Raw genomic sequence first — 25748 nt, forward strand, 5'->3', positions numbered from 1 at the left:
AAAAGAATCATACCACTTTCATGTCTTTGTAATAAACCCTAAACCTCTTTGATTATATATTTGTGTTATCCCATGTTATCCTTACACTGTCAGAGGGTTCAAGGCAATAAGATAAGAATGCTGGAATAACTCTCATGTCAGGTACAATAAGAGGATGTAAAACTGGATGTTAGATCAACCTGAAGCTCGGCACCCATGCATGAAAGCAACATAACTGTCTGGCACAAAGAGAGGATGTGCAGAGGTCCAAAATGTTATTGTTTTCTGGTATTTGTTCACTCTTTATTGTCATTTCCCTCGTTTCTGTGGGGGTTTGAAATGTGTGCGTAATAACATTCCACAGCGGAGTGTTTTTATGGATACATTTTTTAAAGTGAAGCATCGGTCATCTCTGTGTTTTGAAAACACACACACTGGTAAAACTCTAAAATGTCGGGCTCCATTGAGTTCCTTTGCTATTTTAGTTTTCAGCAGGATCTCCACTCTCCTGAAAATCTCATTTTCATTAGCATAAACTTTCAATTGAAATGTACTTTCCTAAAGCTCATGCCATCTAAAAGTCCTCCAAGTCTTAATAAAGCAAATTCAATTAAACAATTTGTAAATGAACTTTGGCTTGGCCTTGATAGTTCACTAATGTAAAGTTGTTCAAGAAACAACTATAGTGTTTAAAACTGTCCGTTTTAGATACATCACTATGATACATTTCAAATGTAACGGCCTGATCCTGAGCACATGTTTCCCATATCAAATATTTCTTTCTGAAGTAATAGGGTGAGCTTTTGACAGGTTAACAACTATTGTTTCTTTTCAACAGCTGTGGGGTGTGATCAGAACTGAGGCAAACACCGACACTCATGGGGACAAATTCAAAAAAAGAAAACTGACAAAATAAGAGACAGAGGCATCACATCCACTGATCTCACACTCACAAACTGCTGAAAGATTCAACAGGCGACCGGCGGGTGTGAAGACAGCCGGCCCTCGCTCCCCCCATCCCCCCCCCCGCCCTCTCAGGTATCCGCATTGTGTTACAGCAGGTAAAAAGGGCACACACGAGCAGAAACAAACGATCGTGTGTCAGCTCAACGGCTGCGTGCTGAAGCCTTTCACACTGAACAATAGAGCGGCAGCTTTGTCTGCACACACACGCAGACACACACACATACTGTGGAAACAGGGACACACAAGTGATGCCTCAGAGCGTCTGTTTGATCAGTTCGATAGGTTGCCTTGATGGGACGCTCATCACACAGATTTTGGTAATGTGTTTGCGCTCCTTCCAGGAAGACATCTCTATAGACATAGCGGCTTTATTTCTTGTGGCAGTGAATCTTACTAGGGATCGTTAAGGTTTTAACGGTACTACTACTTTTATCGATACCGCTTATCGATCCGGTCCTTTAACGGTACTCTTATTGGTTCTTTTAGAGAAAAAAACAAGGTAAACTAACTAAACAAATTGTGAACAAAATTAACATTGCTTTTTATTTAAATTAAATACATAATATTTCACCTCAAAAGAAACAACAGTGTTTTAACAAACCGTATTAAATAATCTGATGACAGAACTGTAAACAGAATAGATGAAACTTGAACAAACTAAATAACTCAGTTCCCTCTAATCATTAACCCATGTTTGTATAATGTAGTTAGCTCCGTGTGTTGCTGCTAGCATACATAACACCTGACGTGGAAACGTTACTCGTGGATGGGGCTACAGAGCTACCAGAAAGACAGTCGAACCCGGTGCGTTTCTCCGTCTGAATGTGGTGCACTTTTGCTAAATGTTCAGACAAACTGCTCGTGTTACCGCCCTGACATGCTAAACTCTTATTGCACTTTAGGTAACGAGCATTGTCCACATCGAGACGGGTAAAGTTTAACCACACCTCGGAGCGCGTTCTCTCCGCCATCTCCTCCGTGTGTGTGTGTTGCTGCATGTAGCAGCTGCGTGTGTGTAAACTGCCTCGCCCCCTCACACACAGACGGGGGAGAGAGATCTCTCGCCTGGATTGGAAAGATCGAAAATACTCAAACTAATCATAGATGCATTTTGCAGTCTTTTTGCGTATTAGAAACGGAGTTGGCGACACTAAAACTGCAATATAATGTTTGTGTAGCAATAATACATAATACATATTTTTTAGATGTCTCCAGTACCGATAAAAAGAACGATAACGTCGGAGCTTAACGGTACCACGGTCTTTAATAATTCAGCACCGGGGCCCGTTTAATACCGGGGCTCGGTACCCATCCCTAAATCTTACACACATTCAATATCCCCATCACTTATGACTTGAGGTGTAACTTAAAACTGAACATCGGGTGAAGCAGAGCCCCCCCGTCAGGTGGCACTGTTAATTACTAGCGCACAGAATGAGTCATTGTGGACTTTGAGAAGCCTTGAAGGTGATAAGGGTGTCGATAATAAGCGGAGGTGAAACAGGCTTATGATCTAAAGGTGCAAACTGGTCAAACTAGAGAAAGTGATTACACAAAGCTCTATTCTCCTTCAGCAACTACTTCTGAGACGCTTTAAGTTAAGGCAGTAGAATGCATTCAGTCTGTTTGTTTTTAAGTTTTATCTGCACACTGCGCACTGTTTTTATCTGTAGACTCTGTTAATTACATAAATGGTGCTATTTTTACTGTATCTTCTTTTATCTAATCAAGTCATGCTTGTTTCCAGGGTAATCATTATTTCTTCTTTGCATTTTATTCTTTTATTGTACTTTTTTAGCATACTGCCCCAACACCTAGTTCATTTGAATCTGTCTTTCGATCTGTGGAAACACGTTCAGAGTTAGTGATTTAACACCAAATACTGTTTCAAACCAACATTGTAGAGGCCTAGTGTGTGTTTACATGTGTGTCACAGGCTGCGTTGCAAATATATAATATATTGATTTATGATCGATTCCCATTCATGCAACGGTCAAGATGAGTTCATTCAGATCTTAAACTGGGAAAACTCCAACATGTTTCTGTTTCTGTTATTATACTTAAAGACTTGCTGGTCCGAATAAGTTACAGAATATTATACTTCACTGCTAACAACACCTTCAATTATTCATGTGAGGGTGTGTGTTTTACTGGGGTAAGTTTACTGTGTGACCCATGCCGCGCCACATGGCCCTGACCAACCAGAGTACAGCAGCATGTACTGTGTGTGTGTCTGTGAGTCTGTGTGTGTGTGTGTGTGTGTGGGACACTCACCCCAGTGTGTGAGGGGCACTCTGCTGTGCTGAGGGGACAGGTTGGAACACCTGAGCTGGGCGTGTCTGCTTTCTCCCGGGTGCCGTCTGTCGTCTGTTCGACGGTGTTTAGGTTTCTGTGTCGCAGCACGAAGGCCGGGCCCTCGGCCGGGCCTTCGGCCCCACTCGTCTCTCCTCCGTCCAGCTTGACACGCTACAGAGAGAAGACTACGATGAAGAGGACTTATTGTGGACGGGACCAAAACCCCTTTGGATCCTTACTTTGTGGCAGAAAGAAGAGGAAGAAGAGAAAGGTAGAAAGAAAGGAAGAGAGATAGCAAAGAAAGAGAGGAAAAGATGGAGACAGAAAAAAAAGTTAGTTTCCATGACTTTGTTTATTCTCAAATTTGAAATTACGGCAATCAAATCAAATCAAATCAAAACATGGAAACACTCCAGCCATTCTAACTGTTAATACATCACATGCAACAACATTAAAGTTTTAAGATAATACTCTGTAATACGCAGTTCCCCAAAGAAGGGAAAGTATAAGCCCAATAAATGTCAACCGTGGCTGTAGCAATTAAATAGTTACATTCTGGATTATCATAAACATCACGAACAAAGCATTGGGAGTCTTTTATTTGGGCCAGAATACATAACAAGTCATTAAAAGGAGCCACGTTCCATCCCTTAAAGAGTCAAATATCCTGCAGATACAGTGTATACATCATTGGAGACATGTTTGCTTTAGAGATAAAGATCATGTAGAACTTGCTGTCATGGTGAGTTACTTAGCGACGAGAATGTGTCAAGGACAGGAACAAGACATTCACACACAGGAAGTAGATGTGTTCTCTGTTTATAATCAGGGGTGCACACAACTTTCTCAGTGAGGTACTCAGATGAGTACCTGGAGTCAGTGTTTGGTACTCCAACTTCTGGCGATTGTCAACGGGGGGGGGGGGGGGGGGGGTGGTTGGTAGTAGAGTACAGCGCTCCGCGATTGTCAACGGGGGGGGGGGGGGTGGGAGGGTGGAGTACAGCGCTTCGCGATTGTCAACGGGAGGGGGGGTGGAGTACAGCGCTTCGCGATTGCCAACGGGGGGGGGGGGGGGGTGGTAGTGGAGTACAGAGCTTCGTGACCGCGGAGCGTGTGAACGTTGTGATCAGCTGTTTTAGCGCAGGGCTGCTGTACAGACCAACGTTAACAGCAGCCCTGTCTGAGCGCAGCACACGGAGACCGGTGATCTAACCGCCTTCTGGAAAAGCTTCACAAGTACGTCGGTACGCAAATGCGCTTTGTGACACAAGTGACGGTACACATTTCAGATTGTTGCCGCGCCTGCGTACCAGTTATGTGCACCACCCCTGTTTATAATGTACAGTTATCATCACAGTCTGTCTGCTGCTATACAGGCACAATGTAACATATGGCTTCATTTACAATTCAAGCTTGATAAACAGTGTTAACGAGCAAGGTGGGATATTTACACCAAATTCAAATCAAGTCCAAATACTGCTGACATTATTTAATCATAAGAGGCAAAGCTTTTTATATGAAAGGCAACTCTCTGAGTTTGAAGGATTGCAATTTCACAGCTATGACTACATCTTTTTAACTTCTGGGAGAAATGGTCATGGTGGAAACAGCAGCTCAAGTGTCTCCGAACATGTGAGGACCTTAATCACAACCTTCATTTGGAGAAGCACAACACGGGTTTAATAACAAGTCCTTGGTTTTGAAGGTTAACTATCCTTCTTATTTAAACCTGACCTCTATGGCCACATATCTGTTTCCAAACAGTTACCACACACACACACACACACACACACACACACACACACACACACACACACACACACACACACACACACACACACACACACCACACAGCCACACCCACACCCACACACACACACACACACACACAACACACACACACACACACACCACACAACACACACACACACACACACACACACACACACACACACACACACACACACACACACACACACACACACACACACACACACACACACACACACACACACACACACACACACACACACACACACACACACACACACACACACACACACACACACACACACACACACACACACACACACACCACACACACACACACACACACACACACACACACACACACACACACACACACACACACACACACACACACACACACGGGGATTATACACTCAAGGGGGCGGGGGATGAAAACACATGCACGTAAGCATGCAGGGGGTAAAAGAGCTGCAGTGGATCAGGACAAATGACACACTCGTGCAAAATAAATAACAATGCGTAAATGTAACATCCTTATCTTACTTAGGGGATTGCTTTTGCACCTTTTTTGCTGCACTGTATCATCGTGTTAAAGTGAGTTTAAGAGAGTTAAGGGAGACAGAAAATTGGCTTCTTCACTACTCACACAGCGGAGTGTCTTCCGTTGCATGCATAAAGCTTTTTTATTTTTATTTGAATGATGCCTTGTTTCAAGTGAAAAAGCCAAAACGTGTTGCCGTGTTATTTAATATCTAGTCACCTAAGTATGGACTTGGCACTGATTTTTAAGGACGACGTATAAAACGCCCACAAATAATGTACAAGGACAATGTATAACAGCCAAATGAATACCATCCCTAAAACAACCAACACCTATTCTCAAAGGATATTTTAAAAAGCTCTACATCTAAGCAGTCCGAAAAAATAAAGAGATGAAAATACTAGATGTTAGTAGGAAACAGACATTATTCTGATATTTACTTGCTTTAGTGATATTACCCTACCCTTAAAATGGTGTTTACTTATAGGTCACCTTATTACTTTGTTTGTAAGTTATGATAAGAACTCAAAAGTAAAGAAAAATTCACGAAGCTTCTTATTACCTGTGGTTAAAACTAATTACAGATACTGAAACCCTGGGAGCAGCTTTTACCAGAGAATATGCGTGTTGTAAGCAAGCTGAATATACATGATGATTTCCCAGGGAACTATCATTATTATAGAGGCGAAACATCAAACCACAAACGGTGGCGTTTAAAGAAAATGTTGAATACAAGTTTTAAGAGTCAGGACTATACAGCAGAAAATGACAGAAGGAAATCGTTAAAAGAGCCATGGGAATAATTCTCAAGGTTTCATAACACAATGGCATCGACTAACTGAGTATCAGTATTATATGCAAAGATGATAAAAAAAAGAGCATTTGAGCTGAGATGAGGTGCCTGTGGGCGAGTTCCCTAATCGAAGTCAAACACTTCTACACTCAGAGATTGTCAAATCAATCTCTCCCCTTTGCCACCCTCCTCTTCCACCCAAATCGACTATTTTTTGAAAATGACATTGACTCTCTTGCTGAGTAACTGCACCCTCATGTTCTGTCATGATGAAAAAGTGAGATTTCAAGCTGGGTCACTATTAGCTAAGGAATAAGAGAAATAAACTACTCTTGATGGTTCTATTCTTTTGAAAGCTGTAGTCGATTCCCAAGATAACAGTCCTGTGGCCTGATTGCATCGCAAGAACAAACAGCTCTCCTGACGATTGAAATAGCCGAGACATTTTGTTTTGTGAGGGTCTGATAAGAGCCTGAAAGCAGTGGAAGAAAAAACATTAAAGAGATGGAGTTGTGTGGACGACAACACGTGACCATCTCTCTCTGGAGATATCAGCACCACACACACAGATACCCCATTCACACCAACGGTGTTTCGGGGCCGGTTCGGTGCTGGTGCTTGAAAAGCACCGGGTTTTCCTGTTCACACCGCAGCGGAGCAGCCTCTAAGCTCCGGAATCCGGTTCGTTTCGAGCACCAAAAAGTTGTCCGTGTAGAAGCAAGAACCGCTTACGTCGGAGGGGGGCGAGATTAACCTGAGATAACAGTTAAGGCGAGTACGGCAAATAAAAGTTGTAACCAGCAGTAGTGCTGAGTGACTAGAACGCAACCACACACTTGTTAAAAAAAAAACACACTTTATAAAGTCAGGCAACACTAACCAGGCTTCGTGTGATTCTGTTTATTTGTACCTTACTTTGACCATCCGTTCGCTGTTATTGATCATTGTGGAGAGCAGGCAGACGTTTTGTTTGTTATTATAGCAGCTATCGGATGGAATCAATACATGGGCTGTACAGGTTGTCATGTCCGACTATCACAAGTAGAATCATAATGAAAAATACGCCGGTAAAAAGTGCCTGTATAAAACGGCTTAGCAATTAGTCAGTTTAGCTTCGGTTGCTATGCTAACATCACCCATGTTATACCAGAGAAACTTTCATAACAGCGTTGTGATGCCAAACAGCGTCAATTCAGACTGACACCAAACAGCGTCAATTCAGACTGACACACATTCACTTAAGGGGAACTGGGGATATGTAACAGCTGCTTGTGTGACAGTCAGACAGTGAATACTTTAGAGCCGTGTGAGCTAACCCGGAGCTAACGGGAGAATAAACTCCCGTGGAAGAGCAGCCAGCACTGCAGCGGTCGGTAAATGTCGCTGAAACACATTAATAAACAATGAACCACGGCACTCTGGAGAAAAGTATAAGGTTGGAGAAGTCGTTATTTAATTTAATCTGGCTTCGTATGATTAAAAGCAACACGATCATCGACCCGACGCAGTCCCCGGCCCGTTGTTGTTGTGAGGTGAGCTCCGTTGGGGAGAAACTCAGCGACGTAAACTGTGACGTCATGACGCAGCAGCGGCAGCACCAGTCGGGCTCTGAGCGGTGTGAAAAGAGCCGGCGCTAAACCGAAGAACCGGTTCTGAACCAGAAAAGCTCTAGCACGGAGCTAGAAGGGGAAAAGCCTTGGTGTGAAAAGGGTAATAGAGAGAGAGTAAAGTCAGTTTCTTGCACTTTCCCTAAAGTGTTTTTCTTTGTTGTTTTTTTCACAATATCACAAATTTATAGATACAATCTTTTATCTTGACCCACCAAAAACGTAAAAGGTGGAATATCTATTTTAAGTACAAAGCATCTCTTTAAGCATCATTTTGAGGGTTGATGCGTGATATCCCTAAGCGCCCTCTGTGACTCTCATTGACATGTGACATACTAACCGGCACACAGCTAATCCAGGTGCGCTGAGGAGACAGGTGCGCGGATTGAGACCGGAAAGTTTGGCGTGGGAAGCGCTTCGGTTTGTTAGCCGCAAAGCTAAAGAGGTGCCAACTTACTGTTGGTAGCAGTAAATAAACAAAACAATCACAGAAAAACAAACAACTAAAAACTCATGGGACCTAAGAAGACCCAGTCGGCTGAGGAGGTCGACGAGATCAAAAAGTCGCTCGACTTTCTAGCTGGAGAAATCTCTGCTGTCAGGCTACAACAATCCTGGATCTGGTTGAGGAGGTGAAAATACTACGGATTCAGAACGCGGAAAAAGACAAGCGTCTGGAATACCTGGAAAGCAGGGTGGAGGACTTTGAGCAGTACACCCGGATAAACTACGTGATCATCACTGGTCTCAAAGTAAAGCCCCGGTCGTATGCCCGGGCTGTGGGCGCTGAAGCCGGGGGGGAGCCCGGGGAACTGGATGCTATCTCCACGGAGCAACAGGTGGCTGCTTTCCTACAGTCCAAGGGGATACAACTGGATTGCAATAACATCGAGGCATGTCACCCGCTACCCAGGCGGAAGGACAGCGACAATCCGGCTATCATACTGAGGTTTGTGAACAGAAAACACAAGACCAGTCTGCTAAAACAGGGAAGAAAGCTGAAAGGATCAGATGTCTATATGAATGATCATTTAACTAAGCGCAACGCTGACATAGCTAGAAAAATGCGCTACCTAAAGAAACAGAGAACAATTCAAAACACTTGGACTTCAAACTGTAAAATATTTATGAAACTAAATGGAACACCAGAGGAAGCAAAAGTGCAGGTCATCAGGAACGTCATGGATTTGGACAGATACCAGTGATCATCATCATACACCGGACTGTGAGGTAACACGCACACAAAGCCATTGCGCACACTGACGACACCTGCTCATATACATCTGAAGTCAATAGTGACATAACTCAGAGGATAAAGGATAATGATCAATTGGAACTAAAAACATTCGAGTACACTGATCACAAGCTACATGACTTGGAACAGGAAACTGATCCGGACAATAACTTTTTCGTCAACAACAACATCTGCTACTACTACACTGATGAACAATACAACCAGAACATCGAGATGGAGATTTTAATATTAACCTGCTTAATCCTAACAAGCACAAAACTATCAATCAAAGCTTATTTATATAGCCCAATATCACAAATGTTACATTTGTCTCAGTGGACTAAACTACTGATGAATTTATCAATACAATGTATAGTCTGAGCCTATTTCTGAAAATAACTAGACCCAGTAGTGACATCCCATTGTGCCACCCTAATAGATAATATATTTAACAATGACATTGAAAACCACACAGTAAGTGGCTTATTAATCAATGATATCAGTGATCACTTGCCAGTGTTCACAGTCTATGATAGCAACTACAGGAAAAATAACGGATGCGATCAGAGGAATCCATCAACGTACTGAAAAATGAATTGCTGGAACAGAATTGGGACAAACTTTACCAAGAAAGAGACATCGATACTGCTTATGAAACCTTTCTAAGGATATTTAGGTCATTATATGACAAAAACTGCCCAATTAAAGAATACAGCAGAAAACAAAAATATATGCATTGTCCATGGATCACAAAGGGATTACAAAATGCCTGCAAAAAGAAAAATACACTATATAGGGACTTCATTAAACAAAGAACTCAAAGTGCAGAGGATAAATATAAAAAATATAAAAATAAGTTGACTAATATTATAAGAACAAGCAAGAAAGACTATTATAAGGAATTAATAGATAAAAACAAAAGCAATATGGGATATACTTAACAGTATTGTAAGAAATAACTCTAAACAAAAAGGATATCCTGAGTATTTTACTGATAACTATAATGAAAAGTATAATATAAATAATGTAGCTAACAACTTCAATCAATTATTTGTGAATGTTGGACCCGATTTGGCGGGGAAAATCCCTGATCCAGGGACAACTGGGGAACATCAAGACGATGTATTGGAGAGAAATCCCTGCTCAATGTTCATTAAACCAGTTGATGAAAGAGAGATATTAGATATTGTTCAAAAATGTAAAAATAAAAAGTCTACTGATTATAATGACATTGATATGACATTAGTAAAAATGGTCATTGGGGGGATTTCTAAACCATTAACGTACATCGACAGGTTAACGTACATCGAATAACATAACCTGTCATTCCAAACCGGTACTTGTCCAAACAAAATGAAAATAGCTAAAGTCATACCTGTATACAAAACTGGGAACAAGCACCACTTCACAAACTACAGTCCTATCTCTTTACTTCCCCAATTTTCAAAAATACTAGAAAAAGTATTCAACAACAGACTGGACGCATTCATAGAAAAGTCAATACGGATTCAGATCAAACGGATCAACATCACTGGCAATTATGGAATCAATTGAGGATATCACAGATGCCCTTGAACACAACAAATATGCAGTAGGGATTTTTATAGATATTAAAAAAGCTTTTGACACAATCAACCATGACATCCTGGTATATCAATTAGAAAGGTATGGTGTCAGGGGTATAGTTTTAGACTGGATTAAAAGCTATTTAAGCAATAGACAGCAGTATGTGAAGTTGGGAAATGACTGTTCTTCATGTTTGGACATTGCTTGTGGTGTCCCTCAGGGGTCAGTGTTGGGTCCTAAATTGTTTATACTGTACATCAATGACATCTGTAGAGTATCCATAAGGCGGTTCAGAATTTTGAACAGCTAGTGGAGAACATTAAAAACATGGTTTGACAAAAATAAACTATCATTAAACTTGAGTAAAACAAAATTGATGCTGTTCGGTAAACATAGAACAAAAACACAAATGCAAATAAAAATAGATGGGGTTGAAATTGAAAGAGTCCATGAATTTAAATGTCTTGGGGTAATAATAGATGACACAATAAGTTGGAAATTACACATAAAACATATACAATCAAAGCTGTCAAGAAGCATTTCCATACTAAACAAAGTAAAACAAGTTCTAGATCAGAAATCACTTCGCATTCTCTACTGTTCACTAGTCTTACCATATCTGACTTACTGTGCTGAAATCTGGGGCAATAACTACAAAAGTTCTATACATGCAGTATCTATTCTACAAAGAAAAGCCATACGAATCATTCACAATGCCAAATACCTTGATCACACTAACAAATTATCCTGCAGTCAAAATTGTTAAAATGTACAGACCTGGTAGAATTCCAAACGGCACAAATCATGTTTAAGGCAAATAATAATGTTTTACCAACTCAACGAGTGGGGGGATATAGTTCAAGGAGACAATTTCAATTCGAAATTCATAGAAGAATTCAACCAGAAGAACCTTTTGTATCTCAGCCTGTGGAGTGAGACTATGGAACAGTGTGAATGTGGAGCTAAAGCGATGTCCAGACATTAACCAGTTCAAGAGGAAATACAGAGAAATTATTTTCTCGAGGTACAGGGATGGGGAAGGTGTTTGACTATGTGTATGTGTGAGTATGTATATGTGCATATATGTATATGTGTGTATGTACATATGTGTATATGTATATATGTCAATCAACAGATAAAGCAGATTAATAATGATAACAATGATAATTATTGCAGATTATAGATTATAAATAAATCATTTAGGGACAAGGGGGTGAGATTAAATAAATTATACTTCTTCTCACTCCTTTTCGAACACTAGATGTGGGACTGTTTATGTTGCTAATGCTGTTGTAAATGTCATTTTTTGTCTTGATTTCTCTTACATGACTATGCACTGCAACATTTTTTGTTTTATAATTATTTATTTTACTTCGAAATAAAATGTATCAATCAATCAATCAATATATGGTAGGCACTAACCCACCCCCCCCCCTTAACTAACACAATAGAGTATTTACGGAAACTAAAAATACCTCGGACACCGCCCTGATGGAGGCAAGATAGCCAAACATGTGGTGAGGTAATTAAGGCAAAGTGTCCTGGAGAAGAGTTCTTGCTGCTTGATTGTCAAAACTCTGGTACAGTCATATCATTTACAAGGGGGAAACACACACACACAAAATAAGTAACTCCATGGTAGAAGAACAGGCAGAACAGAATAAACCGATTGAGATCAAAAAGACCCCCCATGCTGGAACATAAGATACTGGGAGAAATACTGATACACACACACCTAAATCAAACGGTGCACCCCAGGGTCCGAGGCAGGTCCAAATGTTACAGTTCAGAGAGAACAGCTGACACAGGACGCCTGTCGACAACAGGATGCTAAATGATTCACCAAGATATTATATGCGGCGTAGCTGCACATAAAAGATTTTGGGGATGTCGTGTACGCCCTTGTTTTTTCCTAATTAAACTCTCAGTGTGTGTTTTAATTATTTTCCGACCAGAACCTCCATGAAATACGCAGACAAGTTTACCATCTGCTGTTTTTCTGCAAGCGATAATAGCTCTATATCACGCTCCCCCAGAGTGATGCTTTAACTGCAGGAAATGAACAGACATAAAGGATATGAACAGTACAGGAGCCTGAGGGACCTGCCAGTTACACATGGGTCAAGAAGGGATTTACCATCTAATGAAAATGCCTAGGAGCCATTGCTTTTCGACATTTCTAAAAATAGATAAAACAGATCAAGGTTGTTTGCCGTCAGCAATATTTAAATAGTCTTTTAGTACGCTCAATGGAGTTCCTATCTTTAATTTGTAACATTTTAATCTCTCCTGAACCAGCTACAGCAATGTCATCAATAACCACTTTTGTCTTTTAACCATGGATGCTATTGAGCTTTTAATACTGATGCGATTGATTTGGCCAACGGGTCAATAGCAGCAATACTGTGAGTGTGTGTATATGTCTTGCAGGCTGAAATGGCATTTTGCGGAATTGTAATGACACAAAGGAAAGTGATGTTTATGAATGCATTTTCTTATATAAGACTTAAATAGGAATAGATAGAAAAAAAATGATTGCAGAGAGTTGAATTGTTGGACTGATACCATACCACCTTATGTAAGTTCAGCTAAGATGACCAGCGACTGGCTTCTACCCATACAAAGATGAGAGTGGTATCACCCTTTTCAATGAAAAAGTGAACAAGCATATTTCCCAGAATGTTAGTCACATTCATGGCCAGCAAAAGCCTTAATGACATGAGTGAAACCAGTCATCCATGTCAAATCTGAGATGGTACAAATGGTAATGCTGTATAATTAAAGCCACAGTCCAAGTATCTTTCAATCATCCTGTGACCTTTATGTAGTGACTAGTGAGTCTAGATTTCATCTGGTACCACATTGCTCTATATAATAGGATCAGCTGTTACTGATGACCATATTTTTTCATCATGCTTATATGCTAAGATTAGCATGCTAACAGTCTACAAGGTCATTTCTTCATGTGCAGTATTTCACACAGGCATGAGCACGTGCCGCAGCATTCCCTCATGCTCATTGTCACCATCTTTCCATTTCACACACACACGTAATGTGGAGTCAGTCATTGTCACTGTAGAGCTGTAAAGACAGCTCCAAAAATCAATCCTGGCAACCGACAAAAAAACAAACAGAAATTCCGATCGAAAGAAAGAAAATGGACACTTGGGAGAGAAAGAAAATAAGAACGACTGAAAACTGAAAAGAAATGTCAATTGATTTGTTCTTGTTTTTTTCCTCCTCAAGGGAAAGAGTGAGTGGTGCAGCTGGGAAGCAGTTGTAAAAAGTGGAAGTGGAGTGAAAAAGAAGAAGTACCCATTTCTCGTTCTTATACTGAGGACCCACATTAAGGGGCCATCTGTCATGGATGCAACTGTTTGTGCTAAAACCCATGAATATCACGTTGTATAGAGAAAGGAAGGGGGGGCTTCGGCAGGGGATCTTATTGGATTTTGGTTATTATATTTGGTTTAGAGAGCACTACAGAACCCATGTTTGAAGAGGAAGTTCAGTGCCGACGAAGGCAGTGGACAGAAGTGGGTGAGGGCATTACTTGTGCTTACCAAAGAAACAGAAAAACAAGACATTATTAAGGAATGACAGAAGACATGACTCACCAAACCGGTCCTGCAGCCTCGTCTGGTTGTCAGACAAATACGCCTGCGTGCTGCATGAGTGTGTGGGTGTTTGTGTAATGACACATCGAGTTGTGTAGGTCATAGAGTATTTGAAGAAAAGCACTGACTTTCCTTTACTTTTGTTCGGCAAAAAAAAACTTGTAGGATAAAGGTCAAATAGTACGTTTTACAACCACCCGATATTCACTGAAGGACAGCAGTAGATGGATTTTATCAACCATGTTTGGTTTGATTTCAAGTAAATAAAAAAGGCTTTCAAAGCGGACCCTTCCAATTCTCATTAAATTGTGTACATTATGGCTATATTGGAGCAAATAGCCTTTTCTTATGCAAGCAAGAGAAATTATAGCTTGCATAAGAATTGATGAACTTCTCTGGCAGAACCACATACTCAAAAAAGGATAAATAATATGTTCTAATCAAGACGAGTTGTTGTTCCTCTGTTGTTAGCGGCTATTTGCCTCCTGCTAATTGTTTCATCTAAATCTCTGTAATTAAGTACGTTTCAGCTAGCAGCTCCAGGTTGGGCTATAAAGGAGTGCGTTATTAAAGACATGTGTGCTGGAAAGGCCAACAAGCTAAAACAACAACAACAACACTGTGTTGGCCGATTAGAGAGATTTCAAGTAAATTCCTGTAACATTTTCTGTTTATAGTCTACTTTGGGACATTACAATAACCACAATGCTAGAGATGTAACTACATGCTTAAAAACAACATTAGACATACAATATAGGACGTGTATCTACTCCCACAGCAATGCAACAGTATCCCTGTTCAACTTCAGTTCTCAGTATATGCTCCTAGTTCATGCGTTATGAATGTTAGTGGCTGTCAGGCAACATGCCTTTCCTCCAGCTCACTCTCTGAGTCACATTGTCAGATATGGCCTGTGTGGCCTGTCACCCGCTGTCATTACTCTCCTCTCTGACACACACAGTCACATTGAAACATTGTTATAATAACACCAACTAAAACCGCTCGATCTGTCTTAAATCAGTCTTTCGTTGGTTGATCATCTTTCAGAAGGTCCGATATTTGACTGATGATGATATTAGAGGTTGTGTGTGATAGTTGGTTTATAAAATGTAATGCATGTTTACCCAATGTTGCGAGTCCTGAAATTGGACATGGGAATGAGCTTTTCCACGACATCCCACCTGTTGTTTCAGGCCAGACAGTCTGTCACAGAAAACAGCAGACTGTTGAACAGGTTACACAAGCTTATCAGTAAATAATCTGGCAAATCAGGTTTATGCCGATCTGTATCATTTCTTTACTCATCTTAAAGGTCCCATGTCATGCTTTTCCGGTTATTACCCGTCCCCTTGTGTGTTATGTAGCTTTTTCTGCATGTAAACGGTCTGCAAAGTTACAAACCCTCAAAGTACACCCTGTAGCGAGTAAAACTCTAACACAGAAAAGACCTGTCTATGCTGCCCCAGAACGCCTCGTTGGAGATTTCTCTTTTTCCATGTTACCGACCAACGGTGACAACACATTGTCGTTGAAACAACCCGGTGAAGTATGACATCACCTGGGTCCCAAACTTTGATCCTTTAAAATTGATTAATACAATTGTATTGATCGTTCAAGAACTGGATTGGATTATGGAAACAAGTCATGGACTTGTTATCCGAATATGGATATCCATACCTAGTCCGTTCCGTCTCTCCTTTCTCCATCTGCCTATAGGTACTGGAGCAGTCAGGGTGAGTGTGGGAGGGGAAGAGATGGGTGTGTAGGAGTAGTTTAATCAATGTGGGATTTCTTCAGTGTCTTTTCTTGGTACAGTGTCAATACCTTAAGCCCCCCAACCGTGCTTACTTAGGTAGAAAGACATTTAGGCCCCGGCTCCACGAGGACGGAAACTGGTTGAATCCGCATATTTCTCATGCGTATAGCCCTCTAAGCTCCACAACGCCGTAACGGAAACGTAGAAACAGACCCCGCAAACGACAACGGGTCCAATGGTGGATAGATCTGGGAACTGAGCGCTCTGGGGGGTCCAACGGGGCCGTGGAGTCGCCTATACGGTCATTCGTTTTCATAGCCCCGCCTCTCCCCCCGCGGGGTTGCTATCGTGCTCCAGTCGCTACTGACCATGCTACAGTTCTTTGTGCAACATCTACAGGAGCTCCTCCTTGAATTCAGATTATTTATCTTTATCTCGATATGGACATAAACGCGAGTGAAGTCTAATCTGACAGGACGGAGACACGCAGCTCCTGCCGCTGTGATGCAGCGGGAGCAAAACACACACTTCAAGTCAGATCATCACCCTTAGCTATTTTAATTACCTCTCAAACTACCTGAACTAGTTATAAATATGTTCATTTTTACTGTCGGGTCACTCATTACAGGATCAGCTGCTGCATGAGACAGACACTGACGCTGTCAGAAGAGAGGAAAAAGAGATGTATTTGATGATTATATATCATTATATCGTCGTTATTCATTTGTTTTAAAGCTCAATAAATAACAATGAAGACCTTTGACCGGCACTTTTATAATTTTGTCCGGAAGATTTAAACTTTAACACACGCTGACCGGCGAAAAACTCTGCCCGGTTCTGTCGGCCCCCACCGCGGAGAATACACAGAAGTGCAGCCATGACAACCATTCTTCTTCGCTGCTTTTGTGGAGGAAGTTGCTGCTTTTGTGGAGGAAGTTACAGCGCCACGTACAGGTTCGGCATATGTACTGCAGCTTTTCCAGCGTTTGGATGTAAACGGAGCCGTCTCGTGGAGCTTGACACAATCCGGTGTATATTGCGTGGGGACGGAAGGTTTTTTGCGGTTGCATTTGCGTTACTCCGATGCGTTTTGCCGTATTTGTCCTCGTGGAGCCGGGGCCTTAGAATTGACATCAAACACTTTTTGAATCCCTACAAAGCAAATGAACCAGATATAAACAAATAAAATATTGAGTTTAATCTGGTTTTTGTGCTAAATATCAAATTTGATTTGCAATAAGTTCCTGAGGAGCTTCTGGCTGGTAAATGTGTAGTTATTGTTATCTAAAATGCCCTGCTTCCACTAGTTGTTTTGTGGAGTTGGAAATCACAATTTCTATCCAAAGAAATGAGATTTGACACTCTTGTACAAACTCTTTATTTGATGATGCAATTGACTTCACATTGCTTTATGCTGTGTGTGTTCCTATGGGAGGGGGTTGTGTTTAAGCCTCCCTTTGTAATTGGGGCAGCTTTACAATGATTTAAACCTGCTGTTGGAGACCACATGACTGCTTTTACTGTTCACTGAGACCATGTTATCAGACTGGAAACTGCACTTATCACACTCACGCCCACCCTACCATGATATTAGTGAAAACACACCTTTAATTCTCTATCACCGTTTGGCTAGTCAGTGTTTGCTCTTACCTACTTTACTTTGGGAGAAAATTAATGATATACTTCATAATATTTGCAGGCCAGTTTACCATATTTGTTCTACATCCACACACCTTTTAATCCCAAATTAATAAACCAACAGTAGCAGCGTTTCCGCCAGGGGGGGCGTCTTGCCGTCTTTTGACGCCCTTATTCAGCTCGGAACGCCCTGAACTCGAGCGAGAGAAGATCGAGTTTTTATCGCTTGAAATGACGAAAAGGAAAAAGGACAAGGACATCCCTCTGTTGGAGGGGCAAAGGAGTCTGGTGGGATTATTTTTGCCGCCAGCAAAGCGTGTTCCTTTGACGGAAAGTGTACTGCCAGCGAGCCTTGACGGGGGGTGCTAGTGGAGCACGCGCGTGAACTGCGAGCGCCGGAGCCTCGCAGCGGCGAAACTGAGGCTCCGTGGTAAACTGTGGTAACATGAAGAGCCGTTTAGGAGCCGGCTCTTCTTAGTGAGCCGAGCCAAATGATCTGGAATTCCCATCACTAATACGTAAAGAGATAGTATCTATAAGGGACGGCTCAATTCAAAATTCAAGTCACGTGACACGACGTGACACGACGTGACACGACGTGACACGACGTGACACGACGTGACGTCCGCTCTCGGGGTGGACGCCCTCTCAGCCCTGGTCTGGCGGAAACACTGAACAGTAGCCATTAAAAATAAACAGACAATTCAAGAAAATTATCTTAACTTCATCTTTGATATTTTAACAACACCACGTGATATCTGAGTTGTTTGTGTACTTGTGAGTCCCCTGGTTATCTCTCAGTCCTGGTACAACAGTGAGTGACTGATGCTGCTGCCAGCAGTCTTATGATAAACAAAGGGAAACAGTGTGAAGTAAACCAAACACAAACACACACCATAGTTCTGTCAGTAAACAGGCAGCTACGTAGCAGAAACACTACCACGCGCTAATATTGTGGAAGGTGGAATAATTAGTATAAGAATGTTCCTTATGTATGTTACAGGCCAAAACTAAATCGTCCCGCATTATACTCCAACACAATTCTTAATTAATTGTACCAGAAGACAAGAGAATAATGTAATTTCAGATTACATACACAAGCATTTGTCAAAGGTTAGGTGACATTCAGGTGTCCTTGGCCAGAGGTGACCAGTCCAATGTATGTATGTATGTATGTCTATGGTTTGGTTTAATAAACTAAACAACCAACAAAATAAATACATTTCCTGATTAGCCTGCAGAAGTGCCCTTATTATCAGCTTTCCTCACAGACACAATACAATAGATCCATGTGAAAAACCAAAAAGAAAACAGATGAAACATCCATGCAGCAGGCTAGCGCTGCCTGGCACCGTTTTATCAACTCTCAACTGGGGCGGGTAATGAGGGCTGAAAAATGATCTGATATACAACTGCTGAGTTTGTCATCGTCTCTCTAAAGAAGGGCCGACGTCTAACCTCAAATAAACTAAAGCAGAGAATCTCTGAACATATCAAATTGTCATGAAATTAAATGTGGAATATGTTCCTGAGCCCACACTATACAATGCCTAGCCTGACACTCTAACCGGTTCCATCCTGCCTGAATGACCACAAAAACATTTTCCAAAGAAATCTGCTCTCTGTCCCTGAACATGAAACCAGCTGAACAGCACTGAGCAGACCACAACAAGGTCAGTGCGCTGCTGGGTCTGCTGCTGAACACAGGGCAACGTAAAGCAGTGGTTTATAAGCACTGGGCGGTAAACCAAACGTGGGTCGCACAGAGATAAAAATAGGTCCCCGAAAAGATCAGATGAAAGGAGAACCTAATGCTACTGACAACTATATACAGACATCAATGCCATCTGTCTGAATAAAGGCTGAATGACACACTGAAGGGTGCAAATCACAGAATGTTTTTTTTAGCTAACTCCTTGATGGAGCTTGAGGCAGAGGTCAATGATCTCACTTTACTCAGATGTCTGTGCCTACATGTAAGGCCCCGGCTCCACAGGAACGCATACGGCAAAACGCATCGGAGTAACGCAAACGCAACCGCAAAAAACCTTCCGCCCACACGCAATATACACCGGATTGTGTCAAGCTCCACGAGACGGCTCCGTTTACATCCAACCGCTGGAAAAGCTGCAGTACATATGCCGAGCCTGTACGTGGCGCTGTAACTTCCTCCACAAAAGCAGCAACTTCCTCCACAAAAGCAGCGAAGAAGAATGGTTGTCATGGCTGCACTTCTGTTTATTCTCCGCGGTGGGGGCCGAGGGATCCGGGCAGAGTTTTTCGCCGGTCAGCGTGTGTTAAAGTTTAAATCTTCCGGACAAAATTATAAAAGTGCCGGTCAAAGGTCTTCTTTGTTATTTATTGAGCTTTAAAACAAATTAATAACGACGATATAATGATATATAATAATAAAATACACGGAGCCTGTCTCTTTTTCCTCTCTTCTCACAGCGTCAGTGTCTGTCTCATGCAGCAGCTGATCCAGTAATGATGACTCGACAGTAAAAATAAACATATTTATAACTAGTTTAGGTAGTTTGAGAGGTAATTAAAATAGCTAAGGGTGATGATCTGACTTGAAGTGTGTGTTTTGCTCCCGCTGCATCACAGCGGGAGCAGCTGCGTGTCTCCGACCTGTCAGATTAGACTTCACTCACGTTTATGTCCATATCGAGATAAAGATAAATAATCTGAATTCAGTGTGCAGTGTACTTTTGCGGGGGTGAGCAGCAGAGGCGGGGAGAGGCGGGGCTATTGCGTCATCATTATCAGAAACGGATGACCGTATAGGCTACCACACGGCCCCGTTGGACCCCCCAGAGCGCTCCGTTCCCAGATCTATCTACCTTTGGACCCGTTGTCGTTTGCAGGGTCTGTTTCTACGTTTCCGTTACGGCGTCGTCGAGCTTAAAGGGCTATACGCATGAGAAATATGCGGATTCAACCCGTTTTCGTTCCCGTGGAGCCTAGGCCTAAGTCTGTCTTAATGTTTTAACAAGGTGGAAAATGAGGGTGTCCGTTTCTTCTGTTTTTCTAGAAATAACTCCTATTGTTCTGGATAGATAAGGCAGGGAATCTTTTATGACTTTATGCTTTGAAAAACATGATAGCAAAAAACCGTTGCTGATTACTCTCATAAGTGTTTAGGGCGTAAGATGCTTACTCTCCATGGACAAAGTAAATTACCAGGCTTATTTAGCTGCAAGTGTTACAAGTGTACATTTTCATTAAAGCAACACAATTACAGGATAAACCATTTAAGAGAAATGTGCTTATTGTGTGATATTCACACCAACAAAGGAAAGAAAGCTCAGACTGAGACAAGATAAGTGATAACAAAGGAAGAGAGACACAGCTACTCTTTCTTATGATCAATCCGTTTTACACTGACAGTTCTCTACTATTCTTAGAAGCTATGTGTAGCTGCTCTTCTGCCTGGCACACTGTCAAAGAGTGACTTCATTACACATTCAATTCTCTAGTGATTTGTACTTCCAGTAAAAAACATGACGTATGCTTGCTCAATAGCCATGTCTAGCAGGATTAAACTCTTGTGGTGCACACATCAGCTCAAGCTATGGAAGTTCGGAATTCATTCTTTGAATAATTGCAAATCAATATATTCCAACAGGAAATTACTGCAAATGTCCTGGTCAGATTAATATAAGGGTTCTAGGGTGTGAATCACATCGGAGATAAAGGAACTCCATTGTGAGCTTACTGTGGTACTGCGAGTACTGTGTGCTTTGTGCACGACTTGATTTTACTACAGATCACAGATACATACATAGATATGCCTGTATATAAAAACGGATGCATGGATCTGCTTTGCATCCCTATGTGAGTTTAGACAAAGAAGTGCAGTGGTGTTCACAGGTGCAATTTAAGAATAACAGCAACCGGGCAAATGTAATTTATTTTATTTATCAAAGTCTAGTTCAAAATGTCTTCTTTAAGTATAGGAGTTAAAACGTGGCTGATCAATAAAATAACCATGGGTCTGGGAGTGTTTTTGTACATATAAAGTTTGGGTTCTAGACAAATAGGCTATCAGCTACCCAGCCCATGAAATATTTATGAGATGACTTCATGCTTTATTGCAAACTGAACAGAAGAACACTGAAATGGGATGGGCATACACATAGTACTGCTTCTCATTTTTCTATTTTCTAATATTGCAGAAAACATATATATATATATATATATACCAAAATAGTTAATATTGTCTGGTTAACAATACAAATAATTCTAGGAACTATTAAAAAAACTCAATGATGAAAAACACTTTGGTTTGACTGTATGCAATCCTCGTTAAAACCGGAATTTCATAAACCATACAGACCGGTCTGGAAGTCAACAACAGGAAAATCAACTTACTATCTTACATAAGAACATATTAGTTTATGAAATAAATACTGGATATGTTCCAAAAAGGTTATTTTATTATGTTCAGAAATCAAAAACAACAAAGCAATAAGCCAAATAATAAACATGTATTTGGAACGCTGAGCCAGCAGGAACAGGACTGACAAAGAATACATTTGCATTTCCAGCACCTACTTGCATCTTGTTCTTAATAAGATAATACGGGATTTCTGGACCATTCACAATACCATGACCATTGAAATACGTTGAAGTGCGCAGTTAAAGAGCAAAATGCGCCACTCACCAACGCAAACTCCGACACAGAGAGAGAGTAGACCGGAGTCAACACAGGCGAGCAGCGAGACAAAGAAACCCAAACTCCAGCCAGACTAACAGTTCATGTTTACAGCGACAGTTCGTACTTTAATCACCCATACAAAGGAGGCGATTTTCTATATTTTTACCCAGAAAAACAGTTTAACCTTACATTTGACCTAAGCTGCGTCGTCAAAGATAAAAAAGGATGCAGCCTGCAGCCCATCGGCAGGCTATGGTGATGGTTTGTTTACACCGAGCTAGGGAGCAGGCTATTCCGCTAACAAGAGCTGCCACATCCCAAAGAAGCCAGATAACTATTTACCAGATAACTATTTACCAGAGCCTGTGTTGATTTTGACAGCTTACCACATCGACCTATCTGCCTTTAAATATACCAATTATATATATATTACATGTGGGGGATAACGCCTCGTAAAGAGAGCGCAAAGAAGTGCATTCTTGCTGGCTAGCAGATTATGCTCCTCTCTGTTGTTTTGACAGCCAGAATTAGCTGGATAGCAAAGCTGCTAGCTGGCAGGTTGCATTCAGAGAGGCGCTAACGTAACGCAGGGAAAGTATTGGGTGAATTCAACAGTCGAAAAACAAGCTAGAACAACAATAAAAACAACCAACAGTGGACAGTGTCCGTCGTATTATTCACCTGGTGCCGATGTCTGGAGATGAATCCGTCCTCTGGGTAATGTGACACAGATATTGTAGACTTGTAGTCGCAGCTCTGCTCCTCTGTTCACTGAACGCTTTTCTGACTGTCGCTAGACTAAACTGGACTCAGCGACGTCGGAGGGAGGCAATCACTGTGTGACGACACTCGCATGAGGGACAGAGAGCCAATCACATCTCTCAAAAAAACTAAACACCAACCAATGAGGACCAGGAACAGGAAGAGGCTGGAAATGTGGTACGATGTTGTAGTTTTTACCGAATTTGATATAAAATTGTGTAAACAAGTTAATATAGCAACATGTATTGGATGGAACAAATAGATATGAGGGGTTATGAAATATGATGGGGACTGTGTCACAATCCATTTAATATGGTGTTTTATGTGTGTAGCCAGCAGCAGTCATTCAGAAAGAAACGTGTCTGGGAGGCAACTGCCATGTGGACGACATTGCAACAGCCAGAGACTACCAGACAAGAATTAATATGACCACCACGTGATGTCTTCAAATTGCTTTGCTTTGGCAAAAACATATAGTCCAAAACATAGAGATCTGTCAATTTATAATGTAAAGAAACTACAATCCACAGCCATTTAAAAAGCTGAAATGAGCAAAGATGGCTTGACACACAACTTCAACGATTGATTATAAAATTGTTGATCATTGATTTAATTGTTCCAGCATTAATATACATGTTTCTTTTATGATGTCATCTAAAACAACAAGTGATTCTGTAGTTGTACTACTAACATATTATATAATATTATATATTCATAAGTAAGTCTAGCAGATCGGTCATAAATCCTCACCATGTGATAAGCAGCTACAGTAAACAGGATGAATAAAACATGTGCAGGTGGTGCTCTGGGTCAACTCCACCACCATATGGGAGGTGCAGTGGGATAAAATGGCTTCACACCACTATCAGATCACCTGCTCTCTGCCCTGTCTGCTCCCTCCCTGTACATATCCATGGGTGAACCATGCCAGAACACACACACACATAGACACACACACACACACACACACACACACACACACACACACACACACACACACACACACACACACAAGTTAACTCTGATTGCATGATTGTGTACATTGATTTATTGTGATGCAAGGCTGTGGCAGCTGGGTGACAGCAGTTTCATTGGTCTGGTTCATCAGGTTTAAACACTAACCACGCTCAATAACTTTTTCAACACATAGAGTATGTTTCTTTTGTTTTCAGGGCAGAGGAGGCCTCAGAAATACCTTTTGGAAGAGGTGGCCTCTAACAAATGTGAAAACCCAGCTGCCATTGGTGTGCTGAAGCAGATAGTGGTATCTCTGCTGAGACAGTGTGTGACGTTATGTCAGTACTTTGACCCGATTATTGTTGTGTGTGTTCCTGGGGAAATAGGTTTATCTTATCGTACCATACCTCATTGAAAACTCGTAAATGATGAGTGCACATTTGTATTTAATGTGATCTACAAGGACAGTGTAAGGGTTTAACTGTACTCTGCGATATCAAAAAACAAGATAACAAATTAGTTTAAATAAAGTTATATAATAAGATACAAGAACTGCATGTGACTGCCCCACTATTTCTACACATTGTCAAAGTGTACCAAGCTGTACAGTATTTTCTATTCACGACAGCTTCTCATTCACTTATAATGTGTTAAAAATGATTTGGTACATGCTCATTAATTACTCAACGCACAGTTTTATTGACTCAACCAGTGTTTTTTCAGGTTATCGGTTGAACTGGCTGGCCGGCATAGAGTTTGTTTAAAAAGTCCACCCTAAAGGTTCACATTTAAATATATAAAGTGATGTGTTTCTAGAGTTCTGTGACAAGGCACATTGTGTCTTAGATGGTTTGGTTAAAAAGATCTTCTCTGAAGTCACAGCATACAAAGTGGATGCTCTTTTTGAGGAATTTGTTTCAGTTATCCTTATTTCTCCTGGTAACAGCAGATAATACTGAATGACAACCTGTTTGCCAGCATCATGGTCATTTTTATTTCTCAGTCTGATTCAAAGTTAAAAAATGTCATCTAATTGCATCATCCAAGTTAATATTCTGTTTCATCTAAGATTTAAATAAGTGTAGAGTTTGAGAGTGACATTGATTGCAGATTCTGAATCATATTATTTGTTATTACAGCCAGCACATGATCCGATATGCTTCTCAACATCTGGAGACTCTGCTCATACCAAGGACCTTCAGCTCCACAGTGAATATTCAACATGCATTGGCATTGCGAATGTCAGCGTATTGCAGCGTGTTTGCATAACCTGGATTTCTGATTGCACCATGTACACATTGCTCACCCAGCATTTCAATGTTCCTTTGTTGCTCCATCTGTGCGTCTATGGGAGCATATGTGCAGACATCTTCCTGGGGGAATGTGGTCATCTAACTGGAGCTTCAAAGCAGAATCGGCTGCTTTATGGATAATTTAAAACTCAGTTAAAGAAATGGTAACCATGCACAGTTCAATGTGTCTACAAACATAGTGTGTCAAATATGTGTGATGCTTTCTATCTATACACAACATCGGAGGTGTAGTTCAAACACACAGAGGAAAAAACATTTAAATATATACAATGAAAAATTAAGAATAACCAT

General features: G+C 41.2%; 1 protein-coding gene across 1 annotated transcript in view; it reads right to left on the reverse strand.

The window, feature by feature from the left end:
• The window catches only part of adipor2 (adiponectin receptor 2), a 39939-nt gene extending 14404 nt beyond the window's left edge, over positions 1 to 25535 (reverse strand). Inside the window, exons 1-3 of the mRNA XM_034133279.1 lie at positions 25451 to 25535; positions 23107 to 23189; positions 3220 to 3411 (exon numbers count right to left, since the gene is read on the reverse strand). Of these exons, the coding sequence (XP_033989170.1) occupies positions 3220 to 3411; positions 23107 to 23189; positions 25451 to 25535 (360 nt within the window). The remainder of the gene's footprint in view (positions 1 to 3219; positions 3412 to 23106; positions 23190 to 25450) is intronic.
• Positions 25536 to 25748: the final 213 nt, after the last annotated feature.

This window comes from Trematomus bernacchii, unplaced genomic scaffold (genome assembly GCF_902827165.1).
Source record: "Trematomus bernacchii unplaced genomic scaffold, fTreBer1.1, whole genome shotgun sequence".
NCBI classification, from domain to species: domain Eukaryota; kingdom Metazoa; phylum Chordata; class Actinopteri; order Perciformes; family Nototheniidae; genus Trematomus; species Trematomus bernacchii.